Source organism: Nematolebias whitei, chromosome 1 (genome assembly GCF_014905685.2).
Source record: "Nematolebias whitei isolate Nwh7 chromosome 1, NemWhi1, whole genome shotgun sequence".
NCBI classification, from domain to species: domain Eukaryota; kingdom Metazoa; phylum Chordata; class Actinopteri; order Cyprinodontiformes; family Rivulidae; genus Nematolebias; species Nematolebias whitei.
Window position 1 is genome coordinate 40,195,250 of NC_056498.1, and position 21,979 is coordinate 40,217,228.

The following is a 21,979-nucleotide window of genomic DNA, read 5'->3' on the forward strand; positions in this document are numbered from 1 at the left end:
TGTGTGTGTGTGTGTGTGTGACTTCACGAGAGGGAGGAAGAGGTGAAGTAGAGTTCAGACTAAAAGTGAAGGTTCGTGTTTTCATTTCATCATGCTCCTCTGGCTCGCCTTATTTATTTCTTTTTTCTTTTTCTCACATCCAGATCACACCCTAAAACATTTGCTCTTCACAACTTTTATCACACGCACACACACACACACACACACACGCACACACTCTCCATCCCTCCCAGCGAGATTTGACCGATTTACTCAACATGTTCCTGAAAAGACCAACATCCTCTCCTTCTAATGCTGCAGAAACTGGCCCCGCCCCCTTGGTTACTGTTGCTAGGCGTGTCAAACCCCTATTCCAAAAGTTCAAGCTATCAGTTAGCGTTATCTTTATTTCCACTAAAAATAAAAAGGAAATTTTTAAGATTTTAGATCAATAAAAACCAAAACTTTAATGTTTTGTGTTTAAAATAAAACAGATCAGCAAAAAAATTACATGGAAAAATTTAAAGATGCTTATCTAATAAAAAATATGTTATAGCAAATTAGTAAAAAAAAAAAAAACAACAACTCATTTTTATTTTAAAACATTTATGCACATGTGACAGTACCGGCTTGGTACTCTACCAAAACTCAAGCAAAATAATATTTCTTAAGCGCTTAAAAAATGTGAGCGAACGACGTCTAAATGGTGTTTATTCATAAGTAAAGTCCTAAAAATATCTAATATATTTGAAGGTTTCAATAAAAATGTTTTTGTTTTTAAATACGTTCAAGTTTGGCCACGTGCCTTTGAACCATCAACAAATATTTAGACACAGGAGAATAACGTGGAAGTTGAAGCAGCTCGTGTAGGCTAGCTGCAGACCACCTGGTTTCTTTTTGCAGGTACTGACTTTTCTCGTTTTTACAGTTCATACCTTATTCTTGAATTTTAAAGTATTAAATGTTTAATACTTTTAGCTGTACATTTTATTTGAAGCTAGAAGAGAAAGGATGGTTGCATGCCACAAACTTAATGTAGAATCCAGATTTGCCCGACTAAAAATTCGGCCTCATAAAATGTTTAAATTAAACCGTTAGCTTGTTAGCCCAATATCTTAACTTCTTTTAGCTGTTTGTTCCAGCCGACAGCAGAAATAGCAAAGAACTGTGAAACTGTTGATTATTTTTTTTTATTAATATAAGCTGCTAACAGATGATTTCAGTTAACCGCGCTGGTTATTTTCCATAAATAAAAGACTAATTAATAGGGGTGCACGATATTATCGGCATGGTGTCGGCCGATATTAGCGTTAAAGTTAAATATCGGCCATTCCATCAAAATAACTCGCCGATATAAAAGACGCTGTTTTTTATGACGACCCAGTGACGAGGACGCCTGCAGCGCCAGCACAACGTGATGACGTCACGTGCACCTACCTGATCCGACCATGGCGGAGAGGAAGAAGTCAAAATGTCGGTGGCGAGCCTCCACAAGTGACTAATGCTAATAAACAACATTTAATATAAGTTAAAGTGCTGTGCATATAAATGTTTTTTTTTTCATTCAACCTTTATTTAGACAGGTTAATCCCACACTGAATATAAGTCACCAGCTCTCACAGCGGTTACACAATTTTTGTAGCAAATAAGAGGGTGATGTTCTGACAAAGGAAAGTATTTAAAAAACATCGATATCCATTATCGGCCAAATAAGTTTTAACATATCGGCTATCGGCCCAAAATACAATATCGTGCATCCCTACTAATTAACTCGTTTTGACTGCGTGAATGACAAGCGAGCTAAGCTAGTTAGCTTAGATGCTAAGTGATACTTGTTTAAACTCTTATTATTAAAAGTTATCTTAATTGTTCAATTAGGTGGCATTATTGGCGTATTTGTGAGGCCAGTAAAAATACTGTGAACCCTGACGTGTCTGGGGGGAAATATAGAGCTAAAACTTGTTTATGCACGTTGTTAGCATTAGCTAAAGCTACTTTTAACCACTTGCTCTCACTAGATAGTCTGTATCTTTACACACTTTTTACAATTTAATATATCAAAGATTCAGAAAACTATCATAAAACATATCAACCTGAAAGTCACAGCTAACCATAATTAGTAATTTTAATTATTTTGAACAGTAAATCTAGCCCAGACATGCGTCAGAAAGCAGCTCCCAGTCACCGGAGCATGTCGATTTACCGTTGACGTTCTGTTTCTGCGCTCTCTGACAACCCGCTGCTTGGACACTTGGGGCTCCATCTAATCATTTTCGTCCTCGTGCAGAGCCGCCGCGGCGCTCGTCATATACACCTTTTATTTTCTCTCTTTAGGTGTAAATGACTTTGGACGGCCATCTGTTAGCGAGCCACCCTGCAGAGTTTTGGCCTGCATGCGCACCTCCTGAGTGCGTGTGTGGGTTTGTGCGCCTCCCTTCATGTTAAATTGCACGTGCGCAGTTACTGTATTCTTGTGTTCGACTGTCGTTATTTATGCCTGCGTGCACATGCATAATGGAGTAGGTTACGTGTGCGCGAGAGGCAGGAACGGTGGAAAAGAAGCTCGACCGTGTGGATGCAACCTGTACACGTACAACATGCGTTTCCACGTATGACGGTATTTTATACAAGCGTGTAGCATGTCGAGTCGGAGCAGAAGATATGACCTCATCTATCGGATTTTATGAACAAATTCCTTTAGGCATTAATCTGCCGTCCTTTGTAAATGGTTCTCTTAAACATTCTTATGTAATACAAGCTTTTTATTCAGAGTTTTAAAAATGTTGTAGTTTCTGGACATCTTTAAAACAGGACTGTATTTCAGGAGTTTAATAAGTTTACCAGGAAAGTGTCCACTGAGTCTCTGAGGGTTGATGTTGTAAATATTAAGGTGGTATCTCACCCTGGACTGTGAGGGTTGAGTCGTTTCTCCACCGTCCACTCTCATCATGACTCTCTTCGACGCGGGTCTGGTGGTTGTAACTCGTGCGCCTCCTCGATGTGGGCAGGGTCGTCTTTTCGAGGCACACGAGTGAAACAGGCACAGAACGCTCCGCATCGTCTGCGGCTGGCTGGAGGTGAAAATCAAGTCCGTTTGGTCAAACGCTCTCAATCCAAACTTCGAAACGATGGTGGGGGCTAAGTGCCTTGCTCAAGGGCCCAGAGTGGAGCAAATGAGGGTGGAGGCAGGTGTGGGTGCTTCACCTATCCCACCCACATTTTATTGGATCTTTTTTGAATGTTGGAGTTTCAGACAGAAACTCTTCAGAATTTCTGTAAATCTGGTTTAGTTCACGAAGCGTCACTTTTTGACATTAGGGTTTAAATGATGAATAAAAAATATTATTGGACTTTTATTTATACAAGTTAGTTCCCGCCGAGCCTCGAAGACTCATTTACAACAGACCTGTTGGTTCTTTTCATGATTTGATACATTTTGTCGTGCGTAGTGAAAAATACTGCTGCAAGTCTTCGAGCCGGACTTGATTTTAAACGTGGAACGTTTCCGACGTGCAGCTTCTGTGGAAACTCGCTCTTTCTGCAGGAAATCATCTTTTAGGATGAACTTTCTGTTCTGGTCTTCATGACTCACTGGATTTTACTCTTTTCAGCTCATCTAGTTTTGCTCATATAATAATAAAATCTGTTTTATATTGGAAATAAAAGCAGGAAAACTTTGTTTCATTTTTTTAAAACTTGATAAGTGAAAAGTGACAACAACAACAACAACGTCTAGTTAAACTGATGTTTCTGATGAATGACGTGCGTTTCCTTTCGTTTGTGTCTCTGCCCTCCAGCTCTCGTCCAGGCCGACCCCCCAAACGTTGTTCTGGCGCAGGGATCCAGGAGAGCCCCCGGCTGCTGCACCCGGGCCTCCCCGGCTTGCTGTCTCCCAACCTGCTGTCCCACACAGGTGAGAGCCAGCACGTCTCTCCGCCACGCGCTCGTTTTGACCCCAACAGATGCTCCTGGTTCCGGTTGGACACGGGAGTCAACCACAGCTGTTCTTAGTTTAAACTCAACCGTCCAACCTCATTTGTCTAATTGTTACCATGACAACACGGGTCCTTAGTTTCAACTGACATTTCTCCAAGCTCTAACTTGGCTTTGTGCCAGAACCTGAAAGAAACCAAAATATAAACTTTGTGCGTGGAACGTGTTCAGTGGGAGTTAAAGTTGAGACCGCCGGTGCACCGTGCCCCAGCTGAAGGTGTGATGTTCACGTCTCCTGCAGCCTCACCGTGTAACCGTGACACTCAGGTGAAGCCTCAGGTGAGAGGCGGGTTCTGTAGCTGGTTGGGAACCATCGGCACCGTTTGATGCAGGATTCTAAAAAATAACCGGAAACAAAGACTCGATGAAAGTGATTGGAAAAGTTTATTAACTTTAGTTATTAGTTTAAGTTTGTTAAATGTAGGTTGATGTGTAAAACTACATTTAAGCTCGTTAGCCTGGAAAATAGGGGGGGGGGGGGGAGCTGCAGACCCGATAGTGATGGGTGGACATTGAAACTTAATTCAGTAGTAACTTCACACAAAATAAACTTTTTTAATTTAATCTTTATTTATGCAGCTAGTCTCATTGAGTCACGAGGACTCATTTTCAAGAAGGACGCAGATGGTGGGGGTTAAGGGCCTTGCTCAAGGGCCCAGGGTGGGGCAGATGAGAGTGGAGGCAGGTGTGGGTGCTTCACCTTTCCCACCCACATTTTGATGTTGTCGGTCCGTGGAGTCGAACCGGCGACCTTCCAATCACAGGGGGGGCTCACGGTGTGATTGGTGATCAGGAATTTGACAGGACCGACCTCAGGTCTGGGCTACAAACACAGACACCGAGGAAAACGTGTGGACTTTGTCTTTGAGACTTTCCAATGAGCGTCTTGTATGTTGGTTTTATCACTGGGGGAGGTTTTTGTCCCCCGTCATGGAGTGAAGAGGAGGAGACGTGGAAAAACCACATGTTTAACGGGACAAGAAAAAAAAGCTCTACACAGTGAAACTCCTACCCACTTCAGTGTTGCCCCTAGCTTACTTGCCTTGGCAGGGCGCTCATATCCTCCGTGATTTTTGCCGGGGAGTGTGTGTGTGTGTGTGTGTGTGTGTGGGGGGGTGTTGGAGACGGAGACACGTCTGTATTGACGCCGCTTGCACTGACAGTTTTCGAGCGGGGGTTGTGGGCTCAGCATGAGGGAAACTGAGCGCTGTAGCTTTTTAGCTATCGTGTCTGTATTGCGCTCTGCTAGCTTAGCGCTATGTAAATGGCATCAGTTCCGTAGGCGGGGCGCTCGGTTCTGTCGACGGGGCGGGGCGCCCCTCTTGTATAAAGGTAGGGGAAACACTGCTGAAGCATCACAAACATTCAGGTTCACTTACATACCCTGTTCAGTTCCAGTCTAGAAAAACACTCATCTTAAACTACAAACATGCACTTTTCGGATCCCTCGGTGTCGTGAGACGTCAGTGTACCTCTGGTACCTCTTGCTCTTCTAGAATTGTGCCGCTCGGGGTGGCTGCATGTTGGAGCAGCTCATTCTGAGTTGTTGCTTTTGAAAACTTTAATTCCTCTTTTTTTCTGGATGTAAATCACTTTTTTCAGATGATTACTTCCTCTGGAATCAGATGCTGTGCAGATGGAAGGACTTTTACTCAAACGTTTAACTTTTGGATAATTTGTTATGATGCGTAACCATGGCAACAAGGTGTTGTTTTTTTTTTACAACCAGGATCAGCTGATTAACATCTCAAAGCTCAAATATCTCAACTACAGCCCCAAATCCCAAATGAGTTAAAAAGGAGGCACCGTGGATGAATTCCCGTCAACCTGGTGCTCGAGTACCTGGCCGCTGAAATCCTGGAGCTGGTGAGAAACTCTGCTTGTGACAGCGGGAGGACTGGGATCATCCTCTGGCACCTTCAGCTGTCTGTCCGTGGTGACGTGGAGCTCTGCAGACTGCTGTGAGGAGCGACCATCGCTCAGGGAGGAATTCTGCTCAGCATTCAGGCAGTCCTGCTGCCCAGGAGGACCGAGAGGCCCGCCGGATCTGACAGCAAGCCGGATCTGGGTGGACGGATCAGTATCTGTGGCCAGATTCTTCAGATTCGCTGCAGGAGATCCTTCCTGCCCACAGCTATCAACATCTAACAACTCTTGCATGAATCCAGGATGATGAGCTACGACAACATTTAAATTCCCTCTGGGATTAAGAAAGTATCTTTGAACTGAACTGAATTTACAGCGATCAAATAGGTCGTGGCGTCTTCTTCCTTTTTCAAGAGAACTTGTGTTTTAAAACTCCCACGAGCCTTGATTTCAAAATGACGACGATGATTAATGTTTATCTGTTCATTAATTTTAAGTAACCATGTGATCGGTGAACGATCGTGTCCTGTGTAGTTTGAGTTGCAGAAAGCGTTGCTGTAGTTCTGGCAGTTTGTGGCCACCGCCACGACAACTTCCTCCGGCGATCAGCGATCCGCCAGCGCTCACCATATGAGCGAGCCTGAATAATTAAAAGCGGCGACGAGCGCTCCCAAGTTCTGCGCTTTTATTTTGTAGAAGGTGCGGGGCAAACGGCCCCCTCTGGAGGAGTGGTGCACTCGTTTAGGCTGACCTCCCCCCCCCCCAGAGGCTGAGGTTGTTCCAGGGCCGACACTTTAAAGTTCATTTATGGGGAACAAGAAGTGTTGCTGTGTGGGAAACTGTCACGTCTCCAGTTTATCTGTTTGTTTGTTTGTTTGTTTATTCTTCCATCTTTCCTCTTGTCTGCTCGTGTTTCCCCGACTCCTTTATTTCGTTTTTACATCTCTCTCCCCGTCCGTCCCTTCGCTCGCGTGAGTCTTTTTCAATGAAACAGATTTTTTCCTCCTGTTGACACGGAAAGTGAAAATGGCAGGAGCGAAAAAACAGAGGGATGGAAAGAAGAAGGAAGGGACGTCGCCAGAGGGGATAATGAAACCTTAAAACGAGCGCCAACGAACTGAGAGGGAGACGGGGGGGGGGGGGGGGGGGGGGGAGAGAAACGAAAAGATGGACCAAGGAAGACACGAGAAAAGTGACGGAAAAAAAGAGAGTGGAGAGGAGAAATGATCGAACGGATGATGCGAAAAAGACAAAGATGAGAGGAGGAGGGTGAAGGAGTGCAGATTGCAGGGTGGTGTGATGAATGACACGTCTCTGGGGTCCCACTCCTCCATCTGTCCATCCCTCCCACCTCCTTTACTCCTCATGTCCCTCCTCTCTTCCTTTTTCAACTCACCTTCCTCTCTCCTTCCAGATCTCTCCTCTTTTTCGTCTTTAACTTCCTGCTTGATTTCTCCTCGCACTCCTCTCTCTTTTCTTTTGCCTCCTCCTTTTCTGCACTTTTCCGTCTCATTTCCCTCCTCTTTGCAATTTTTCAACGACTTTCACGTCTCTCCCTCCGTCCTGTCCTCCTTCTCTCCTTTAACTGTGAACCTCCTCTCATTCCTCCTTCCCTCCATCTTCTCACCTCCTCTTATGCCAGTTTTTTTCTTCCTCCATCCCCTTGACAGTGACTGTTGGCCTCCGTCCCCCCTCCTCCTCCCCGGGATAAATAAAACATGCGTGTATTTAGTGACATATGGACTCGGCTCACTGTGGCATACTAATGACACACACACACACACCTGATGTGTGTGTGTGTTTGTTGAACATTAGTGGAACCCAGAGAAAACATTTGCTCACTTATGATCGCTCATTAGCTCCCACACACACATGCACTCAGCGTGCATGACGCACACGCTTGGCAGTCGTCGGATGTCGCATTCCGCCTCAGTCGCGCACACGCAGCGCTGGTCGTCTTAGCGGGCCCCGCGTCCATGGAGACGCCGCGTTGCCGGGGGAGACGGGCTGTTGTTTACGACCTCGCGGGCGCCACGGCGATGGGGGGCATCGGCCGATCACAGATGGACATTTATCACACCGTTAGAAACCACGAAGCGAGGAGGAGCGGGGCGGACGAGGGAGCGCGGAGCTGGAGACGGACCTCGGAACGAAGGTGCGACGGTTTGATGAAGTGAAGGGGAAACTGGCAGCGGAGGATAAAACCCCGAGCCGAGTGGGGAAGAGTGATATCAGTTTAATTGGCCTCATCTTCTTTAACAAAGCCGCTGTGATGATGAGCGTGGGAGTGTGTGTGTGTGTGTGTGTGGTAACCTATGCAGGGTGCTGCAGCGCTCATTTGACTTGTTAATTCACTTCAAAACACAGCTCAATGGTTCGCCTTGTCTTCCAACACACACACCGAATCCACGGCTGCATCGATTTTATTTTCGGGCTGCGTCCTGCTCTGAAGCTGATGTTTTGGAGGAATAAACACATCTGGCCTGCGAGCGCACACACACACACACACACTTGAAAAGGCACAGTTACATTGTGTGGGTTACAGATGAAGTGCTTTCAATCTGGTCCTGAAAAGAAAAGGCTCATGGGAGGACTCTCGTGTGCACCTGCAGAGAATGAGAGGAGACGAGGGACGGAGAGGACTGAAGTCGCATCAAGTCGTTTTTCTTTTCTTTCATCTTTCTCCTCCTCCTGCACCACTTTACGTCTTCTTATCAACAAACACTGAACCGGTTGGTGCCTCCTACTGGTTCTGTTTGCTGCTGAGGGAAAAACTGTAACGACGTCCTCCTCAGATTTGATGAAGTTTCTTTCTACATTGGAAACTTGTCAAACATGACTTCATGAAGTTTTCAGAAAGTCGTCTTCTTTCAGTCGCTTCTTTTCCCCACCAGGTCACCATATCCCAGCAGCCTCGTCTCTCACCATCCTTCTAGTTAGTTTATTATTTGTCATATGAAGGTCAACACAAGGTCAACAATGCCATGAAATGATCAGGACAAGAAGAACCGTCTCCACTCGCCAAAAACAAACAAGAAATATTAAAGCATGCAACAAAAGTACAAAAAAAGTGAAAAAGAAATGCAATTACAAGGTCCAAAAGAAATACAGTAGTCCCTCGTTTATGGCGGGGGATCCGAACCCTGAAGCCCCGAGATAAGTGAAAAACGCAAAGTAGGGATAGTAGTACAAATAAAATAATAAGTAGAAGTTTATTTTAGTACTTTATATATAAATATATGTATATATATATAAAGGTGTTTGAAACCTTTCCCACACTCTTGCAACATTCTAAGCAATGTTTCTAAATGAGCACAGAGTGTCATGAACTTCAGCTCCCTGCCACTCTGCGCTCTTGGCCACGCCCACTTCTCCTCAGCAGTACGGAGCAGCAGGAGGAAGTTTCTCCTGTAGTGTGGGCTGCACACGGGTGCAGCAGGTGCTAAATCATTTACAATAAATCATTTTAAATAAAAATTACATGCCAATTGTGTGTCATGTCCAATCTTATATTGAAAAACCACGATAGAGGGAGTCCGCAAAAAATGGACCGCGAAGTAGCGAGGGACTGCTGTATAGTTAACAACATGGGAGAATTCAATGGTACAATTAGGATGAATCGGTACAAACAAGTACCTGACGGCCACCATGACAGGTCGGAGCCTGAGCCCGAGGCGGGAAGGGGGCCGGGAACTGAACAACGATGGCAGGAAGGCAAGGCAGCAACACTCAAAACTCCAAAAGTGCGTTGCAGTCGTACCCGTAGCGCGGGTGTGCAGTGTAGGCACAAAAAAAGTCTGAACAAAAACAACAGGAACAAAATAGCGAGTTGAAGCGGAGCTCCCGTCAGTGCTGCCATACTGTGGCGCACGTGATGATGACTCTTCTGCAGAACCTCCTTCAACACGTCCATGAACCTTCTTTGTGGTCTTCTTGTTTTCGTCCTCACTAGGATCTCAGTGGTCAGGCACTCGAGCGCAGCCGGTAGGGAGACGTGAATGCATCCACAGAGCCTCCTTTTCAACTCATTTGAGATTTGGGGCTGTAGCTGAGATATTATTTGAAGTTTTGAGATGTTAATCACCTGCTCCCGGTTGTTAAAAAAATAAATAAATACACACATCATAACCAATGTCCAGAAGTAAAAAAAGTTTCAGTAAAAATCCTTCCAGCTGCACAACGTCAGACACCAGAGGAAACAATCATCCAAAAAAGATGATTTATGTCCAGAAAAAGAGGAATTAAAATTTCCAAAAGTAAAATCTCTGAATGAAATTAACAGAGCTGCTCCAACATGCAGCCACCTTGAGCAGCGCAATTCTAGGATTCTTGGTATTTTGGCATTATAATAATATATATAATATAATACATAATATAAAAAATACATATAATATTATATTATAATAATTATAATACTTGGTAACTGGGTATTACAAGACCTTCTAAAAATGTAAAAGTTCGTTCCAAACATTTTCTCCAACAAACATTTGTCAGGTTCAACAAAGTCCATGCTCAATAATCCAGGTATACAATCCAACATTTTTCAGTCAGGTCATCTGGACAGTTTCTTTTTTTGTGCTGAAACGTTTCACCTACGATCCAGAAGGCTTCATCAGTCAAGGAAACGCACAACAAAACTTATTCTTCCCTCAACAGCTTACTCCAAAGTGGAACAAACCAGTTCTGCTTGTGATAAGATGGTCTCTTTGGTACGCCCCCTCCTCCATTGCTGGTTCTCTTCCTTGTTGACAGTCGTGTCAAACTGGTTGAAAACAACAAAGTCCATGCTCAATAATCCAGGCATATAATCCAACATTTTTCAGTCAGGTCATCTGACCTGGATCTGTTGTCCAGATGACCTGACTGAAAAATGTTGGATTTGTCAGCTTCGTTTGTCTCGGCAGGAATAAACCTTCATTTAGTAACTGGAGTTTTGAGATCGTCTTTAAGAATCAAAGTCAAAACTGGCTTCTGACATATCGTATAAAAAAACACTGAAAGACTAAATCTGATTTCAAGTGACTTCAGGTTGCACTTCCAGTTAAAAAAATTCTTAAAAAGTTAGTTTTGAGTTTTCTTACACGAAACCAGTTTAAAATCAAATTCCACAAAACATATCTACTTAAAGCCACTTCCAGAGTTTATGTTAGAAATAGAACAACATGGCCGGTGCAAAATGGGTGTAAATGGGAGTCTTGGACAGTCGGTGAAAGCTACAGATGGGTGACCTAAGTGCTGAAGCGCTAAGCTGAAATCTATTTGACTCAGCACTGGAGCAATCGACTGCATTTGTAAATTGGTACTCCTGAGTGCTCGTGGAAAGAAAAGGAAGCAAAACAAAAAACTCTGAACAGTGCGTTTCTAAATTCAGAACACAAAGAGCAATTTCTTCGTTTTCCTGTTTGTTTTATTCAAAGTGTCACTCTGTCTTTTAGAGCACTCCTTCAGAGATGTAGGTGCAGTCAATTAAATATTTACAAGCAAAAGCAAATGGCGTGGGCGTCACGCTAGAAAGAAAGCTCCCATCTGTTGAAGATCACCCAATGGTCTTCAGTTGTGGCTATTAAAGACACGTCTAACTCAACGTTAGGTCTCATTTATCATTTCGTGCAATGACGGTTACTTTTAGTCCTTGAAAAAAAAAAGTGGTGCATGCTTGAGTTGATGGCTGGAGCAGAGAACTGACCTTTGGACAACGTAGAACAATGGATCTCAAATATTTTAAACCATGTACCAGTTTAGGCAGTGTTGGATGCTCCAGGCATTACCGTTATGAGGTGAGAACAAAAGTATAGTGTCTTCACATTGTCAAAGACCAAGTAAAAACTGCAAGAGCAACAAGCATGCTATTAACGTCCACCCATTTTCAGCTGCTTGATCCTGATCAGGTTGTGGAAGCAACAGCTCCAGGAGGAAAATACAGACATTCCTCTCCCCTGTGAGAACCTTCACCTCCTCCTGGTGGGTCCAAAGGCATTCCCAGACAACTCAGGATATGTAATATCTCAAGCAAGTTCTGTTTCTGTCCCAAGATCTTCTCCCAATTGATACGTGCCTAGAAAACCTCCACACGGAGGTGCCCAGGAAGCATACTACGCAGATACTAGAGCCCCCTCAGACGTTTTCCTTCGATGTGAAGGAGCAGCGGCTCTACTCCGAGTTCCTCCAGGATGACAGAGCTCCTTGGCTAATCTGTAAGACTGAGCTCGGCTAACGTACAGAGGAAGCACATTTCAGCCACTTTTACCTGGGGTCTTAAAGTCTTGTTAAGTGTTATGGTCTTGCTCCTTCGGTTGCGATCCATACCTCATGACCATAAGTTTGATCCTAGATGGACCAGTAAATCCAGAGCTTTGCCGATGAACTAAACTCTTTCTTCTCCACAAAAGGCTGGACTAACGCTCATTACTGTGGATGAAGCCCTGATCCGTCGATCCATTTTCTGCTCCATTCTGCCATCAATCATGAGCAAAACTAAGATGTTTGAACTTCTCTGCTTAAGACAGAATTGGAAGTTTCTTAAGGTACTTCTAGTAACTCATTATCAGTTTGTTTTTAACAGTAAAGCTAAATGCTTGCTTCTATGTCCACTCAGGGGTGGGGGAAGCATATGCTATAATACATAACTGATTAAAAGGTTGCGTTAACTCAAAAATACTCTGAACCACAATCATTGGCATGGTCCTTACTTGTTTGCAGATGTGCAATCAGTCACAAACGCCCGGAGATATGAGCCAAATGATCAAATTCACAATTATCCACATTTATTTGACATCTGATTGCTTGTACTTTTCATAATTTGCCCTGACTCAAGAGCAGGTCATTACCAAGTCAAAATCTTTACTTAGACTTTGTGTGCATGACTGGGTATCTGCTTATTTGACTTGTTGGCCTTTTGCTTTATGACACAATGTTTTCTTACAAGAAGAAAAAGTCTTGATTGTTTGACTTAAGTGGAATGTTTCCTCGTATTACCGCCCCTGTACGTTCTTTCACATGTTGGTGTAAAGTCCAGAATAATGGGAAATTAAAACCTCGTTATTGATGGTATCATTACTGCTAGTCTGAGAAAAACTATAATGTTGATGTAAAAGTTGGCAAGATGTTCATTTGTGTATCAAAGCCTGAGTGATTAATGCATTTATTTAATTTTTTTACATTCATCTCAGCACAGCTCCTGTTGATTCTTTAGTTCTGTTTATCACGTTATGCCGATGACTCCCTCATTTTCCACTGCAGCTCTAATGTGTCCACATCCTCTTTGCATCTCCTCTTTTCCTTCACCCGCCCTCCAGAAAGCGTCAGAATGAACGGTAAGAGTAAGTATGGGGAGAAGCGATGGGTAAACGAGGTGCAGACAAGTTACGGGGGAGCGCAGAGGAACACTCCTGCAGGCTCATGGGAAAATGTATTTTCTCTTACACACCCCGGGTCTTTACGGTGCGCGTGTCTTTGAAGCAGTCCGTCAATCAATCACACACTAATTCCCAAGGTTCCGTGGTCGCCATTAGCGACGGGGGTCGATGCTGGGTAACCGTGGACACAGCGGACAGCCATCGATCTGAGACGGAAAGAGAAGCAGAGCAGTGTGTGTGTTTGATGGTCATGATGGAGAACAGCTCTGTGGCTCTGCTCTCAATATTGATTGACTTCTGGTTGCACTGAGGCGAAGCGGGTGTTCTGTGTGTCCGAATCTGTGTGTACTTGTCTGAGTGTGTGCGTTTCCTGTATCTCTACATGCAACTTTGAGTGTGTTTAAGTGTCAAGGTGTTCTTCAGTGGAGTAATCAATGTGTGAATACAGTTTTGACCCCGCTCAGGGACTTCATCTTCTACATTAACCCCCACCTGATCTTTTACACTTGAAACATACATTCCAACAGAAATTCAAGAATAGATAACGGTTTAAACAATCAGACCTTTTGCTTTTGTTGTTTTATGTGTTTTTTATTGCTGTGAGTCAACATGATTTCATGTTTGTTAGCGAAATATCTCAAAAACCACTGGATTTGTTTTAAAGAAAGTAATCACTGGACACATCTACAAGTGATTACCGTATTTTCCGGCGTATAAGTCGCGCCGGAGTATAAGTCTCATTTATTATGCGTCACCGCAAACGCGTTGCGTTTAATATGAGTTTATTTAATGTTCAAAACAGCTTCATTTCACCTGGGCGGCACGGCACCATAAAGAACTTCAAATCGTGACTCATCTGACCACAGAACAGTCTTCCATTTTGCCACACTCCATTTTAAATGACCCCTGGCCCAGTGCAAACGTCTGAGCTTGTGGAGCTTGCTTAGAAATGGCTTCCTCTTTGCACTGTAGAGTTTCAGCTGGCAACGGCGGATGGCACGGTGGATTGTGTTCACTGACAATGCTTTCTGGAAGTATTCCTGAGCCCATTCTGTTATTTCCTTGACAGTGGCATTCCTGTTTGAGGTGCAGTGACGTTTAAGGGCCCGGAGATCACGAGCATCCAGTAGAGTTTTACGGCCTTGACCCTTACGCACAGCGATTGTTCCAGATTCTCTGAATCTTTTGATGATGTTATGCACGGTTGATGATGATAACTTAAAAGTCTTTGCTATTTTACGCTGGGTAACAACATTCTGGTATTGCTGCACTATCTTTCTGCGCAACAATGGTGGAAGTGGTGATCCTCTTACCATCTTGGCTTCTGAGAGACACTGACACTCTGAGAAGCTCTTTTTATACCAATCATGTTGTCAATTGACCTAATTAGTGTTAATTGGTCTTCCAGCTGTTCGTTATTTGCTCAATTTTCTTTTTCCAGCCACTTATTGCTACTTGTCCCAACTTTTTTGGGATTTGTTGACACTGAAATTTTGAATCAACATATTTTTCCTTTAAAATGTTACATTTACTCAGACTAAACTTTTGATCTGTCATCCATGTTATATTACGAATAAAATATTGACATTTGCCATCTCCACATCATTGCATTCAGTTTTTATTCACAATTTGTTTAGTGTCCCAACTTTTTTGGAATCCGGTTTGTATTTATGAATGAGATAATTTTATAAATGTGGGGGATTAAATTTTTAAATACAGAAAACATATTACTGGTTACGAAGATTTTGTATTTCCCTCAGAAAAAACAGACTCCTCACTTTCAGAGTCAACCTCATTCAAGATGGCCACCGCAGCTCATGGACTTGAGCAAATAAATAAATAAAAAGGTCAGTTTTACAGATATTAATCTAAAATGTGATTTGGTAGTAGCTGAAAGTCATTCCTAACGAGTATTTGGAGCTCTAACAGATCATTAGAGACAAAATTGTGAGAGATTGTAATCTCTATTTTTAAAGATTTGATCAAAATAAATATAACTGTCATTTTAAATGATAAAAATCTTATTAATATTGGATATAACGGTGGGCGATAGGCATTCCTCCATGAATTACCGGATCTTCAGGATTCAACAGTCTTTAATTAAATGTTTAAAAGCAACTGTTTTACATTTAAATAATGCAAAGTACCTACACTTTTATATTTGTGTTCTTTTACTATTCTCCAGTTGGTATTACGTGTAAATATTTGTTTTTAAGCAGTTTGATGTGATTAATCCTGAGTCTCGACTTTATTATGGTTTTAGTTTAAATTTACGTTCCGTAACAGTAATATAAACCAGTTTATGTTCAAATTATTGACGCTGTTATATTCAGCTTATTGATCCGAGCAGACGTTTGTTTTATAAACTGCACCGAAGGCAAAGCCGAGCGAAGTATTTAAACACAATAAAAGTCTAAATACTAATCGATTCAGTCACATGCGCTCATGTTTGCACTCTCAATTAAAAACCCATTCCTGCACGATGTCTCGTTGGGTTTAACCTGCGCGCCGTCCTTCATCTCTCAGTCATCCCTCCATCCATCCATCAATCCGTCCATTCTGCTTTAAATTAAATTTCAAACGGCTCCTCCCCCCACACCCCCCCGGCCCTCCCTCTTTCCCATCATCCCTCGATCTTGTTTTCTTTATAGCTTACAGACAACTGTACAGGGTGTAATGGACATTCCTCCAAGGCCGTGAAGCGTGACCAGGGCAAAACCAACTGACCTACACACACACACACACACACACACACACACACACACACACACTCAAAAGTATGCACAGATGAGCACGGTTTTATACCCTCATACACACATTTATACATGAAAGTGAACTGTACAGACGCACTCAGCACAATGCAAAAGCTAACACACACACGCACGCACGCACGCACACACACACTGAGGGTCATCTCTTTCACTCTGCTGGTTGTTGTGTATAGAAGTCAGTTCCAGGTCAGTGAACAGAGCCGGGGATCTTACTCACAAAAGAGTGTGTGTGTGTGTGTGTGTGTGTGTGTGTGTGTGTGTGTGTGTGTGCAGCAACGAGGCCGTTTTCTCTCTGTGTCAGTTTGGTTTTTCAGCGTGCGCATCTGTTAACGTACACTAGACCCAAGGTGTCTTAAAGACTAAATAGTGGAAAAAAAAAAAAAAAAAAAAAGGTCCGAGATCAAGAGCCGACCTCCACCGTCGGTACACGTGTCACAACTTGCAGCAAAGCATGATGGGTAAAGACAGGCAGCGTGGGAGACGACTGTCTGGGCCTGAGAGTGGTCAGATGGGAGACACGTTTGACTCGAGTTGTTGGACATCAAACACCGATGGACAGAAAAGACAAAACGCTGAAGACGTTCGTGGTGATGATGATGATATGATGATGATGATGAGTGTGTGTCGTGGATTTGAATTGGATGTAATTGGAACATATGTAACCATCTGAATCTGATTCTGCTGCACTGATACACATACTAATGTATATCATAACATATAAAGTACTTGTATACTAATACTAATGAGACTGTATGATCACGGCTAAATGTTCTAGCTGTGACAAACGCAGTGTTTTGTAAAATGGTTCAGTTTTCGTACCGACAACCTGCGTCATGTTGCGCAGAGAGATCAGACAGATATTAATTTAATGAAAAGAGCTTTATTAGTTTAAAAAGTCTATTTCATAATAAAAGAAAAACTCAATATTTTGATGTCCAACCACTTTAATTTCATTCCGGTCACGTAGGGACAGGTGCAGCTGAATTACACGTGCGTCCAGGAAGTGGTCGATATTTTCCTTTTTCCAAAATGGATCATTTTGTTCCTCTAAATTCTACACACAGCAGCAAGGAGGAGAATGTCTGAAATTTGTGTAAATTTATAAAAATAGAACAACAAAAATTGAACGTACAGAAGGAAAAACTCTAAGAAAAGAAAAATCACTAACGCCACTTTAATTGGCGACGTGACTTATCTGTGCTGCTGATCTCATGCTGCTGATCTCATTTATCTGCTCACCTCAGACTCATGTTCGGGCTGCTGTTTAATATACCATATTGTTTTACTTTATTAGTGTTTAGTGTATATCTTAGATCTTTAAACATATTGTTTGTTTGTTTATCTTGGTATACATCTTACATCCTTGTATACTTTCTTTTTATACTTCATATTTTTGTTATAATTGGGTGCAACTGGAACTCTGAGTACACGGTTTCATTCCACCTCATGTACCACGTGACGCGAATGACAATAAAAATACTTGAACTTGAAGTACTCGGTCTCTGGCAGGACACACATCTGGTTTCTGCCGATCGTCCTTCAAATATTTCAGGCTGACTGGAGTCGATCCTGTAGATCGGACATGAGGGTCTTTATATAGTTGATGATGTACATCAGCACAAACCAAGCCGTGAAGTCCAAGGAATTGTCTATCGACCTCCAAGACAGAACTGTTTCGAGGCACAGATCTGGAGAAGGGTCCAGGATAATTCCTGCAACGCAGAAAGTCTGAATGAGTCCAGCGGTCTACATTATTCATAAATGGAATCAGGGCTCTTCCTAGATCTGGTCTCCCAACCTGAGTGATGAGAGTAGAAAGATCTTTGTCAGGGGAGTGATGAAGAATAATCTGTGAAGACGAGAACCTTCTAAGGACAACCTTTTCTGCAGCACTACACCCATCAGACCTGAGCGGCCAACAGTGATGAGGACCTTTAAAGAGGAGCGGCCAGCTGTCATCACCTTGTATTAAAAGTGGCCTTGCAAGCAGGAAATCTCTTTGCACCTGAAATATGAGCTACAAGGTCGCTAAGAGCTTCTGTTTGACTGAAGAAACCTTCTGGACATTGAAGAGTGTCCAGAAAGAGCCAGTACCGTCTCCTCCTGAGAAACGGGCAACAGAATTGTGTTACCACCGAGAAGAGCTCAACATCTGCAGCGCAGTGAGGGGAAAACTTTTAGACAGCGGATTTGTTGTGACACGGAAAGCTGCAAAAAAGCCACTTCTGTCCAAGAAGAACATCCAGAACATTCAAGTTCTGTTAGAGTATCCTCCTCCTGGTTGTTCAGGAGTCAACACGTCAACAGTGAAGCATCCTGGTGCTGCCTAGAGGTTCTGTCCAGAAACACCTTCACGAAGATTTGAATCCAAATATCACCCAAGAGAAACTCCTTCCAATAATCCAGGTCCAGTTTGGGGACGATCTGCGTATTTTCCATCAAGATGGAGCACCAGCTCACAAGGACAGTGATGCCAAAGGTGCTTAAAGATAACACTGTTGATATTTTGGACTTTTGACCAGAAACCTGTGACAGAACCTGTGATGAGTTCTCAACAAGACGATAAGGTTCATGGACTGTGATCAAGCACTTAAAGGACAAGAATGGGTTCCAATCTGTCAGGATTTGGTCCAGATTATATCTGAAGGTTCAGCACCAAAAGATGCCAAGTCTTTACCCACGAAAAACACTTCGTCAACTGTAGAAGAAAAAACTTTGTGCCATCAATAAAACGTTTGACCGTGACTAGGCCTGTCATGATACCAAATTTTGCTGGCCGATTAATTGTCTCAGAAATTATTGCGATAAACGATAATATTGTTTGAAATTTGACAATAATTAGTAATTATTGTCAAATTTAAGAAGAAATGTTGGTTAATTTGTTTTGTGTGTAGTACCTTTTTTCAACCACTGGATGGCAGTATAAGACTGTTTGAAAGGAAGGATGGATAGTGAGGGAGTGAGCAGCGTGTCTCTAAGAAAAATGGGAGGGAGGCCTTTATTATGGTTCTCAAAATGGCGGACGCTCTGTGTGGTTTGAGCTCTTTAGCATTTTTCACACGAAGCTTTTAATAAAAAATTAGTAAATACGTTTTCAGCTTATTTTGCAGAGAAAAAACAACTTTTTACATGAAGGCACGGGTTTCAACCGTTAATTTTGGAGCTTCGACAAGATGAAGGTTTTTCCCCAACAGCTCGTAGCTTAGCTGCTTTTAACGTCCAAAAACGGGATTTTGGACGTTAAAACAGATTTTAAAGAGAAAGGGCGGGGTCAGTGAAGAACCCGAGTAGAGTCTTTTGTCGTCCAGTGTCTTCAGTAGAAAGAGAGAGACAAAGAAACGATAAAGCTGATAAATGAAAAAGAGGTTGATAAGTTTCATTTATCATGTGATTAATTGATTTACTGTTTGTTGCGACAGGACTAACCGTGACTGATTATATCCGGTCTGAACTGGACCAGTTTATGTTCCAGTTCGGTGAAACGAAACTGAAGCTTGTTTGTTTTCGTGTTTCAGGCCTGACCGCGGCGGCCATGGCCGAGCTCCAAAAGCTGCAGAAGATGAAAATAATGATGAGCCTCCAGAACGGCAATGAGTCGGACAACGACGATTTACACTCCAACACAGGTGAGACCCCCCCCCCCCCCCCACACACACACACACAGAAACATCTGCACAGGATGAAGAAACCTGTTAAAATGGCCCCATCATCCAGACCCGGTCACACTTTGTGGAAGTTTTGTGTGGACATTAGCAATAATCCACAGAGACCCTCGGGACAAGTTAGACTTTTTAAGGAGGTTTGTTCCTTCTGTGTGGCGTAATGAACTCTACGCCCACCTTCGGCTGCCGTCGGGCCTTTGGACTGTTAGTTTGTGTTAACATCAGCAAAATGAACTAACAGCCTCAGCAACTTCAGAAACTGGAGAAATGAAAGGAAATTCAGCTTGAAAGGACCAGACCCTACCTGGAAATCACTGGGGGGGGGGGGGTTATGGTTCCCTCTCAGGTTGAAGCATCGGGGGTTGGACGTGCGTTCGTTTGCAAATTACAAGCAGGAAATGAAGAATAATTAGATTTAAATGACCCAAAAATGAGACAACACAAATAAATTATAGATTTTTTAACTAGAATAAATAAAGGATGTGATGAAATCATTGAACTGATCAAAGAATGAGGCGCGTCTCATCTCAGTTCTTTTTATTTTTCTCCCAGACTTTCTTTTTCATTCATCACAAGTTTTTCAGGCTTTCAAATCGTCTTTTAAAGGTTTTCTGGACTTCGGCTTCTTTTTTACTCTGAACACTTTAAGTCACTCAGCTCTGACCTATGAATCATTCAGGTGTAAAAGACTCAAACTCAAAGGATGAGCCGTTGTTGTTGACGCGTAACCAGCGACTTTTAAAATATCTAATTTTCTTATTGAATTTTAGGCTTTTTCTTTTTTTTTTTTGCCAGCTGCTTGAAAATCCCACCCGTCCAACCTGCGAGCACGATAAGTTGGAAAATAGGCAACAACTTCCATTTTACGGGGGCCGACATGGGGTAGAGCCTAGGTCACTAATAGGCGGACCTGGGTCTGGATCTGGACCCAGTGATAGTTCTGTCCGGACCCGTGCCCAATCTGATAAATTCATGAAAATAGATAATTTTCATGGAGGAAATCTTAGTAACTGGACCTCAGTGAGCTTTAACTGAATACTGGGGTAGAGGCAGGGCAGCAGACTCGGGACCTGGAAGTCCCAGATTCGATTCCTAATCATTGCACTTTTCGTGGTGTCTCTGAGCAGCACACCCCATCCCCAAAATGCTCCCTGGGCACCTTCAATAGCTGCCCACTGCACCACCTGGTGGTGGATGGGTTAAAAGCAAAGAGCTAATTTCACCATTGTATAAGAACATACAACGATAACACATTATTATTATTATTTTACTGTGTGTCTGCATCGAGGCGCAAGAAAGGTCATTATCAAAAATTGGGTTGCCACTTCAAAATCAAGATGGCCACCACCATACATCTATGTAAACCAGCCACACAGATAATTTGAAGAAGTGATGCTCTCTGGTTTTCATATTGTTTAAAAATAAAATTTCCGCGAATGGTTGGGGTGGCTGAAGATTAACCTATGGCAGTAACGGCCACCATTGGCCACCCTCTGGCTCCTCCTCTGCATCTGATGGTGGATAAAACTGCTCCCTCTCACCATGATCCACCTGTCCGCGCTGCCTCGGACAAACAAACAAAGAAAAAACTCTGTTCTTCTCCACAGCGTAACTCCTTCACCAGGGCTATTCAACTAAACAGCTCAGGGACCGGACATCCAGCGATTACAATCATTATGTAAATAAACCAAAGTTTACAATTATCTGTTACTTTTAAATTTGCTTATTTTATTCCATAAATACAATAAACAAAACCCACAACCAAAAAAAAAAAACACTTTTTGTTTTATGATGTGGGCCGGATTGAAGTTTCCATCCTGCGGCCGCCAGCTGAATAGCCCCGTCCTACACACTTGAACATCTTACAGTAAAAACATTTAGGTTCACTTCATTTCCTGTTCAGTTCCACTCCAGAAAAACACTCATCTCCAGAACTACAAACATTCACTATTCATCAGCGACGGGGGACATCGGTGTACCGCTTGTTCCAATTTTGATAAATCTATGAAAAAAGATGGCACGGTGGATCAGTTGGTAGAGCTGCTGCCTCTCATTGAGAAGGTGGCTGGTTCAAATCCCAGCCCAGGACCTTTCTGGGTGGAGCTTGCATGTTCTCTCTGTGCTGCATGTTTTTTCTCCGGGTACTCCAGTTTCCTCCCACAGACCAAAAACATGCATGTTAGACTGACTGGTAACTGTCCCGAGGTGTGAGAGAGAGTGAACGGCTGTTTGTCTCGTTTGTCTCTCTGTGTCCCTGTGATGGACTGGAGACCTGTCCACTGGTGTCTCTCGCCTCTCGCACAGTGACTGCTGGACATGGGCACAGTCAGTGAGGATCCACAACTTCTCCTCC

General features: G+C 43.1%; 1 protein-coding gene across 1 annotated transcript in view; it reads left to right on the forward strand.

Annotated features, from left to right (window-relative positions):
* The window catches only part of LOC119413225 (dachshund homolog 2), a 112,162-nt gene that overhangs the window by 59,384 nt on the left and 30,799 nt on the right, over positions 1-21,979 (forward strand). The window contains exons 2-3 of the mRNA XM_037680296.1: positions 3,777-3,892; positions 19,480-19,590. Coding sequence (XP_037536224.1) covers positions 3,777-3,892; positions 19,480-19,590 — 227 coding nt within the window. The remainder of the gene's footprint in view (positions 1-3,776; positions 3,893-19,479; positions 19,591-21,979) is intronic.